The sequence below is a fragment of the Osmerus eperlanus genome, chromosome 27 (assembly GCF_963692335.1).
Source record: "Osmerus eperlanus chromosome 27, fOsmEpe2.1, whole genome shotgun sequence".
In the NCBI taxonomy this organism is placed as follows: Eukaryota; Metazoa; Chordata; class Actinopteri; order Osmeriformes; family Osmeridae; genus Osmerus; species Osmerus eperlanus.
In genome coordinates this window covers 2,877,611-2,886,661 of record NC_085044.1, presented here as the reverse complement: position 1 = coordinate 2,886,661, position 9,051 = coordinate 2,877,611, and the positions used below count along the sequence as shown (strand labels likewise).

General features: G+C 45.4%; 2 protein-coding genes across 3 annotated transcripts; one reads left to right on the top strand and one right to left on the bottom strand.

The window, feature by feature from the left end:
• Positions 1-402: 402 nt before the first annotated feature.
• Positions 403-5,847, top strand: ube2b (ubiquitin-conjugating enzyme E2B (RAD6 homolog)). Of its 2 annotated transcripts, XM_062453504.1 has the most exons (6): positions 408-582; positions 2,460-2,540; positions 3,286-3,311; positions 3,947-4,036; positions 4,179-4,267; positions 4,637-5,847. In XM_062453504.1, the coding sequence occupies exons 1-6, from the start codon at positions 539-541 to the stop codon at positions 4,763-4,765; spliced, it is 459 nt and encodes a 152-aa protein (XP_062309488.1). In that variant the 5' UTR covers positions 408-538; the 3' UTR covers positions 4,766-5,847. The 2 variants fall into 2 exon arrangements, with proteins under 2 accessions (XP_062309489.1, XP_062309488.1); XM_062453505.1 differs by lacking the exon at positions 2,460-2,540 and having other exon boundaries at positions 403-582.
• A 557-nt stretch (positions 5,848-6,404) lies between these two features.
• On the bottom strand, positions 6,405-7,058 carry cdkn2aipnl (CDKN2A interacting protein N-terminal like). The gene is made up of 3 exons (XM_062453510.1): positions 6,786-7,058; positions 6,579-6,684; positions 6,405-6,492 (listed from the first exon to the last, which is right to left on the bottom strand). The coding sequence occupies exons 1-3, from the start codon at positions 6,995-6,997 to the stop codon at positions 6,484-6,486; spliced, it is 327 nt and encodes a 108-aa protein (XP_062309494.1). The 5' UTR covers positions 6,998-7,058; the 3' UTR covers positions 6,405-6,483.
• Positions 7,059-9,051: the final 1,993 nt, after the last annotated feature.

Here is a 9,051-nt window from a genome sequence, read left to right as displayed (position 1 = left end):
TTACCATGACAGCGGGCAAAATGAATCATAATGGCTATGGCGTTTCAGAATAATAAAAAAACGTCGTATTCAAAGCAATAAATGTCAAGTTTGATCGACATTCATGAGACTGACTGTCTCGTTTACATCACATGGAGATACACCTTTACCTGCAAAAAATAATACCCCATAATAACATAGGTAAGAATAAACCACTGTGCAGAAGTAAGAAAGGGTGCTTTATGTTTGTGACACAAACCACGCCTAACTATCTATAGCCGTGACATATTAACATACTTTAATTCACTCCAAGACATGCAGCATACAACTAGCTAAGTGATTGCAATCAGATCATAAATTGCAAAGATGGACTGATCCATTCGAACGTTTTTTCCCATTTCCCCTGTGTACAAGCATGACGTCACTGTAACTAGCTGGCTAGTTGTTTTTGAGAGAAGAAAAGGGCACTAGCGGAAGATAGCAAGCTAGCTAGTTGTCCGTTGCAACATCGATTCTGATCAATTTTATGACCAAAGTATAATTCCACAAATTCTTAATTATGTCGACTCCGGCTAGAAGACGGCTTATGAGAGATTTCAAAAGGTATGAATAACATTTTGGTGTCTACTATGTGTGTTGAGTGGTAGCCAACGGCGTTAGCTAAGCTACACAGCAGTTAGATACTGTAGAGGTGGCTCAGTATGTTTGCTTAAAAATCACAGTTCCGTGGAGCGATTTGAACACTTGAAAATGATACAATTGTACACTCTTAACAACATTCTCTGATTATAACGTCTGTATATGCATGACATATTTGAACGACTCGTGAAAGCCTTAGACATTTGGTTATCAACTTGGCCCCATGGTCCCGAAAATTAGCTTAATGCATGTTTACGTTCCAGTGTATAGCCTTAGCCCCGGCATTATTATTAGTAGGAGTGTTGAATCGTCTGCCCGTCTAGCCAGCTAAAGTTGCAGAAGGCCTATACGAATTTACAATCTCTCAAACATGTTTTTAGCTAGCTAACTAGCTTTCCATGGATACGCGAGTCGGTAAAGCATATCATATAGCTGTGTGGATATAGCCTAGCTGTGTGGACTTCCAGCTACCTGCCCTACTAACATTCTGCTATCAAAATACTTTCTGTTTTCAAAGATGCCAAGTTTCCATTTAGATAGCCACGTTTGCTTCCGTTTGCAAGCTAGCTAGATACCCGGTGTTGTGCAAAGGTTAAAACATGAAGGATCAATAAGGTACTCCCATGCTGCCAACATTTAAATTGTCTTGCTTTATGAGATCAAGTTGACAGTATTGATAATAAGTGTTGTTTTCAGCTGCTCCCTGATAAGCAGGTGAACAGAAAAGTAGAATGGGCTTGAGTATCGCTCAGTAGAAGAGCTGTGCTTTGTACTGGAGATCAAGAGACCACAGGTTCAAATTCCCCTGTGTACATCGCTCTGGCTAAAAGCGTGTTGTCTGACATCTCCCGGATCTGCTTGTCTCCTGCACAGAACGAATCATTAAAGTGAGAGGAAAATGAACCAATTGGAGAAGAAAATGAGCCTCTCGGGGGTGTGGGGAGGATAAACAGTTTATCTGTGTTTCCCTGAGGTTGTTAGTTGCACCTGTTTGTGTCTCGTTCTAATGCCCATCCAGCGTCTGTCGTCCGTAGTTCAGTGGTGAAGATCCAGGTGGTTTCTGTGTGGCAGAGGAGTGTTGAACCCACAGCAGCACCAATGCCAGGGGAAGGAACTGCTAAGCTATTCTACAAAGTCAGCCCTGCAGAGTGGAGCGGATAGAATGACAGTGAAATTGTACTCCAGCCCTCCTTTGCCTAACCGCCTGGAGATCCCTGCCTGACCAGCTGTTTTGGGATTGTGATAGAGAACAATAGACAGTTTCATGAAAACCATTGGGGGCTTTGGCGATCTGTGGCCTGTTGAGCTCGGTCTTGCATGACAAAGCTGTCTCTCGTTTCTCTCCCTTGTCTGCGCATACCTCTTATCAGGGAAAAATCCAGGTTTCCTGGTACGAAGTAGGCTAGAGCAGTGGTTCTGTGATGGCCAGGTCTGTGCAGGGTCCACTATTTAGCAGCCAGCCATATGAGACAAGAGATTAAACAAAGGCTAATTCCTCTGTTGGGGGCGGAGGGGGGGGGGGGGGTGGATTCTGGATGGAAAAAATCTGTCATTAAAGCAGCTTTCCAGGGGGCTTAGGTGAGGTGTGAGCCAGAGAAATAGCAGTGGAAGTTTGTGGATTGATCAGATCTGCTTCCAGAAGGTCCTGTAGATATCACGTAACAACGACCAGCAACCCCTGTTGTTATGGACAGCAGTGGACCCCCCCTCCAAATAGCCCACCAAATAGGGCAGTTGTTTAGTTCTGCCATCCTCCACAATATATCTACACTAATGACCCCTCCATCCCCCCTCTAACCTCTCCCTCTTATCTCTCTCCCCCCCCCCCCCCCCCCCCCCAGGCTTCAAGAAGACCCCCCCACCGGCGTGAGCGGAGCCCCCTCGGAGAACAACATCATGATGTGGAACGCAGTTATTTTTGGGTGGGTGAAGGTGCCAACGCGCCCCCCCCTTAACCACCGTCACCATGGCGCCAGGCCATGGTAGCATGGAGACCAGGAGTGGCAGGATCACATGGGAGACGGGCTGCCTGATCTGCGGCTTAGAGAGAGGGGAGATGGGGGGGGGGGGGGGAGAGAGGGGATGTGGGAGGGGGGGGGAGAGAGGGGATGTGGGGGGGGGGGCGGAGAGAGAGGGGAGATGGGGGGGGGGAGAGGGGATGTGGGGGAGAGCGGGTGGGAGAGAGAGAGACAAGAGGTGGGGGGGAGAGGGGATGTGGGGGAGAGCGGGAGGGAGAGAGAGAGACAAGAGGTGGGGGGGGAGAGAGGGGATGTGGGGGAGAGCGGAAGGGAGGGAGAGAGAGAGAGAGACAAGAGGTGGGGGGGAGAGATCATGGAGAGAGGGGAGGGAGAGGGGAGGGAGAGAGATGGCAGGGCCCAAATTTTGCCATGTGCATGTTTAGCTGTGGAGAGCTAGTTGCCACGCTGTACACAAAGTTATTTTGTTGATTAGAAATCAGAGGGTTGCTGGCAGTACCAAGACGGCTCTTCCGGGCCTATTTTAATGAGGCTCTCCTTGTGTGTGAGGTCCTCTTTCCACACTATGTAAAGACTAAGCTGCTCTGTAGACAGACAGATATGGGCAGTCATAGTCATGATCTCACTGGCAGTCACGTACACAGGAAGTGATTTTCATGCTGGTAACTGTTTGTTTGTCTTTTGCTTGCAGGCCTGTAGGTACACCATTTGAAGATGGTGAGTTGACAGCTTTCACATTCTCTCTGAACAAAACCCTTAAACTGGTTATGAATCTAGTCTGTGGTATTCAAACCAACGAGTGGTCATTGTAACTAGTAGAGGTGGGGAAAAGGACTCATTTTACTGGGCCGGCTTATTGCAAACTAAACTAAAAGATGCGTCTTCAGAGTGATCGATACAAGTGTGTTCCTCTCTCTGTTCCTCACCTCCTGATTGCCCCGGGGAGGGGGGGGGTGGGGGGTCTTGAGAAGTGCTGAGTCAGCAACCATGTTTGGGATTATAAATCCTGTCACGCGCTGTTAGCCGTGGACTCTTAGCCTCCACGAGGGACCGGTTCCTTTCAGGAAGAACGGACTGTATTTTTAGTAACGCAAATAGGGAGTCAGGTGGCTGAGCGGTTAGGGTATCGGGCTAGTAATCAGAAGGTTGCAGGTTCGATTCCAGGCCGTGAAAACTTCACCCTACTTGCCTCGGGGGGAATGTCCCTGTACTGGACTGTAAGTCGCTCTGGATAAGAGCGTCTGCTCAATGACTAAATGTAAATGTAATTGTCTTTCCCCTGCCTTCCTGTCTCTCTCTTTCACTCCCCCTCTCTCTCTTTCACTCCCCCCTTTCACTCCCCCCCTCTGCAGGAACATTTAAGCTTATGATAGAATTTTCAGAAGAGTATCCTAACAAGCCTCCCACAGTACGATTTATCTCCAAAATGTTTCACCCTAACGGTAAGAGTCCCTGCGGACCCCCTCCCACACACAGACACACAAAGACATTCTATCTTAAACTCTGAGTCAGTCTGCATTCGTCTGTAAGCTTTGCAGAGTTTGTGTGTGTGTTACCCTAATGCTTCTGCCGTCTGTGTTTCAGTGTATGCCGATGGGAGTATATGTTTAGACATTCTTCAGAACCGTTGGAGCCCTACATATGATGTGTCCTCAATTCTGACTTCGATCCAGGTTTGTTTGTGTACACGTCTATAAACAAGGGGGACTGTGCAGCCACCACCACTACTGCTGGTGTCTTGTCAAGTGTTGGAGAAAGGAGTCAGATGGCTGAGCGGTTAGGGAAGGGGGCTATTAATCAGAAGGTTGCTGGTTCGATTCCCGGCCGTGCAAAAATGACGTTGTGTCCTTGGGCAAGGCACTTCATCCTACTTGCCTCTGGGGGAATGTCCCTGTACTGACTGTAAGTCGCTCTGGATAAGAGCGTCTGCTAAATGTAAATTTAATTTTTAAATTTAAGTGTTGAGTGCTGAGTTCAGTTTCAGCATCTCCCTCCCTGAGTGAAGTTCAAGGCTGTTTTAACGGTGGTGTGTGCTTTCGCAGTCCCTGCTGGACGAGCCCAACCCCAACAGCCCGGCCAACAGCCAGGCAGCACAGCTCTACCAGGAGAACAAGAGGGAGTACGAGAAGAGGGTGTCCGTCATCGTGGAGCAGAGCTGGGTGGACTCGTAACCCCCCGAGCTTGCTTCCTCTTCGTCATCATCATCAACCCCACCCCCCATCATCATCATCAACCCCACCCCCCATCATCATCATCTTCTCTCCTCATCCGAATACTTCTATGGTTCGTGTACCTCGTCAAGAAGTCAGAAGAACTTAAGTGACACCTGAAGAAAAGACGAAAATAAAAATAAGAATATTCAGAATGGACTTGCTTGCCAACACACAAGGAAAATGTATCTGATATTTGTGTTTCTTGTTCTTAATTTTCTTTTTTATTGCATGATGTGAAATAAGTTATTGCTAACAGAATTTGTAATATATCTTCTTTTTTTTTCCTCAGTTGGATTGATGCTGTTACTAGATTCTTCATTTTTTAATGTTTCTTGGTTTGAACATAACATGCTATTTCGGAGGGTACGTGTTGTCAATCATCATTCAATTGGAAGTAGCCAATCAAACGGGACTGTTAACAGGAGGGTTGCCTGGATACAAATGCTAATGTCACATAGTAAACAAACAACTATCCTGTCATGTAAATGATTGATGGAAGCTGTCAAGTGCCTGTCAGCTTTGGGAAAGCACGGTACCATTAATCCCAAGTCAGTCATACTCTACTAGAAATATCCGACTATTCTAATACTTTAAGCGGAAGGGTCCCCAGTGAGCTACAGCGACGCTTATGGGAGGAGTTTGGTTGGGCTAATCATGAGGTCACACCTTTGAAAAAGTGACTCGGGCGGTCTCCTAGGATATGGCTACGTTAAAAATGTCAGAGATCATATTCAGAAAAATCGCTTTTTCCGGCTTGGTTTACAGCTGTGTTTGTCTCTTGAAAGTGTCCGTGGCATCAGACAGGCAAATCCAGTATTATAGTTACTACTCTCTGGCCTGTCCATCCACCATGATAGAATTTGTGTTTAAAAGAGATGTGATATGGTTTACAGAGACAGTACGGGACATTGTGATAAGTGGTTTATTTCACCTTGTAAGGAGAAGGGATATGTTATACAAAAACGTTTTGTGACTCTAAAACAATGTATACTTATATGCTGTATAAACATAATAAAACATTTTTCAGACTTTGACACAGATTGTGGTTGTCCTATCGCATGTATATCCATCCACCACTCAAATGTAAAAAGGAAATACTATAATTTGAAAACTTTAATGCACAGTTCATTATATTTCCTTTGACATACAGTGTATCTAATAACAGTGTGGCAATTGAGATGGAACATTTAACTGAAACCAACAGGATCCAAAACGTCATTTACATTTTTTTTAGACATTTTTATCCAAAGCGGATCTACTGCAGTTATATGCCCTACCACTGAGCTACACCCATCCCTGCAGTAGAGATACCCTGTGTTATTCTCTGCCCCGCAGAGTGAGGGCGCTAGTTCTCCACGCTACTCAGCGTGAAGTCCCCTGAGCTGACGAGCAAGAGAACCAAACAGACTCTGATCGGGAAAACAGGTGCAATAATCCGATTTTTGGGGGTCTAATCTCAGATACAATACGCTACTACAGGGTCCAGACAAACCCCACACAAGAAAACAGGGCGGAAAGTAAATTACTTCAATGACTACCGTATAAAAACATAAGGTAGGTCAGCCAATTGTTACACTTAAATACAAATGTTTTGTCACACACACACAAACACAAAACAAACGCGTTGAAACCTTATAAACTGTCAAACGAAGCCTTGCAAGACTGGTCAGCTCCAATCACCGTCCCTTTAAGAGATGGAGAAGAGAAACATGGTTACTCTTACTGCAAATGCGATAAAGACATGAGTAGTTAGTGGTAGTGATAGGTTTACCTGTTGCTTTTTCATGATTTCTTCTCTGGTTTTAAAAACCGGCGCGTCCACCACTACGACGCCCTCGGCCATCTCCTGCACCTTCTCGAGCAGGTCAGGGTGGTACCTGAGAGAAAGAGAAATAGGTATAGATATATATTCAATATGTAAAGTCAACCCCCAACGCTTTTTGTCAGAGACTATGTGCATGACTGTTTACTAACTCACCGACAACCGAGGAACACGTTGTTAGCCCACACCATTGATAACGCGAGCAGTTGATCCACGTGTGGGTCCTCATAATCGTTTATGTTCCGGAACAAGAATTCTCTTCTGGCCTTCCAGTGTTTCTCGCTCTCTGAGATTCCGCGATACGTCTCCACTTGCTCGGCCAAATGCCTGTTTTGTTCAATGAACTCTTGAATGTCCAACTCAGCCATCGCTAACCCAGCTAAGACAACAACAAAAAAAACATTCACACACAACTTCCGGTCTGTACGTAGAGAGCGTAAGTAACTTCATGACGTTGAATCCCTACATTGCCTCCGCATGGCTAGAATAAGAACAACGTCAAACCAGTAATAGAGATCACAAGCGGTCATAAGTGGTATCTGCTAAATCTATCGGTGGTGGATGAATTACTCTTACATCTTACTTTTTTTTTACCCTCAAAACCACCCGGCTAGTATCGTTATGCTTTCGGAGACCCGAGTGCCAAAAGCTAGAATAAATCAACAGGGACAGATGATGACATCAAAGGTGATATGATTTCAAGAGGTCTGTGATTACTTCATGGGGGGTAGGGAGACCGGGGGAAATAAAACCCGTGTTCAAAGCGCAGGTGAGCTTCGGGGAGTGTTCACCTTCCAGGCATATCTTAATTCCCTACCTTCATAACATTATTTGATCCCAGTTCCCAAGTCCTACAGATATAAAATCAGTTGGAGCAAGACGGAACACATTCTCACTTGTTTCATTCCAGGCAACACACAACCGTAACTCCTACACTTTCCAGCTAAGACACCCTTCCTCAGAATGTATGACGATAATCACAGTTTAATAATAATTATATATCCATAAAAAATTATTGCATGTACTTTTGTGCTAATTGGGATGCTTTTGGGATTCAGTCTCGGCCAGCCTGGAGCAGCGGGAGAGGAGAACCTGATGGAGAACGCCCCTCCTCTCTGGAAGTGAAGCCCTCGGGTCTCTGCTTGTTATAACACGAAGCCGCTGATGTGCTGCAAGATTCCAGAGACGTGCGCGAGGCCGCTGGATGTCTGGCGCACCACCTTTCCCTGTCCGTGCGCATCAGAACAGGTTGGAGCAGATCTCTGACAGGACACATGGGGCGTGAGGGGAAAATGAAGGAGAATAAGAGTATGAAAATGTGTGTGTGTGTGAGGCGGGTTGTGTGTGTTTGTATGAGACAGTATAAATAATAAAGGGTGTACATAATAGAGCTTGTATATTGAAAGAGAACATGTCATGCATGTCTTATATGCTTTTGGGATGGTTGAAAGAGCCCTTAGCTTCTCCCTTTACTATGCTGACTTCATGTAGTGACATCATGCAAAAAGATTGTATATGAATTATATAGACAAAACATAAACAGGAAGTGTTTGTCCTCTATTTAGATATGGAAGTTCAATTAATTTAAAGTTTTTTCATTTAAAAAGGACCCCTGGATATATAAATACACAACAGACACTGTTGGGAAACGAAATGAAAACAAATAAAGACAAATGAAGATACCACGGCAACAGAACTCAGAACTAGTCAGCAGAAATAATACAAGCAAAGCTAAGGGAAAGACACTTGAAGGAAAAAATAATTTAAAACATCTCAAAAACACTCCAATGGCTCTATGGCAATTGTGTGATTCATACAGTTTAAAGTCCCAAAGTACCTAAATAATTGTTGTTTAGGAATCTCCACTAATCTCTCACGCCCCATCTACCCCAGATGCAGTGAGATCCTGTGTTAAATGTGGCTCTTACTGCATCGGGTCATACAGTAGCTTCATACAGTAGCTTTGTTACGTGGAATTAAGCACTGTGGTGTACGTGTTAACCTGCAGGGGGCGCACCGGAAGGCTCTCTGGGTAGAGCAAGCACCATATGGGCTGAGGTCATAACGGCAGGGAGTCAGGTGGCTGAGCGGTTAGGGAAGCGGGCTAGTAATCAGAAGGTTGCCAGTTCGATTCCCGGCCGTGCCAAATGACGTTGTGTCCTTGGGCAAGGCACTTCACCCTACTTGCCTCGGGGGGTATGTCCCTGTACTTACTGTAAGTCTCTCTGGATAAGAGCGTCTGCTAAATGTAAATGTAAATATGGGCTGAGGTCATAACGGAGAGACACAGGTTCGATTCCCGCTCAGGCCCATTTCTCTACATTTCCTGTCTACCTCTAACTCCACCCTAAAACACAGATTCAGACATGCTGTTCTCAACTCAAGTTTACACAAGCGTATTATTGGTTGGATGTTTCAGTTT

Bases quoted from the DNA above. Each gene is read 5' to 3' on its own strand.
- cdkn2aipnl (XM_062453510.1), bottom strand. From the start codon at position 6,997: ATGGCTGAGTTGGACATTCAAGAGTTCATTGAACAAAACAGGCATTTG. The intron at 6,685-6,785 runs GTGAGTTAGTAA...TCTTTCTCTCAG, and splicing joins AACGTGTTCCTCGGTTGTCG to GTACCACCCTGACCTGCTCG.
- ube2b (XM_062453504.1), top strand. From the start codon at position 539: ATGTCGACTCCGGCTAGAAGACGGCTTATGAGAGATTTCAAAAG. The intron at 3,312-3,946 runs GTGAGTTGACAG...CCCCCTCTGCAG, and splicing joins AGGTACACCATTTGAAGATG to GAACATTTAAGCTTATGATA. The intron at 4,037-4,178 runs GTAAGAGTCCCT...TCTGTGTTTCAG, and splicing joins CAAAATGTTTCACCCTAACG to TGTATGCCGATGGGAGTATA.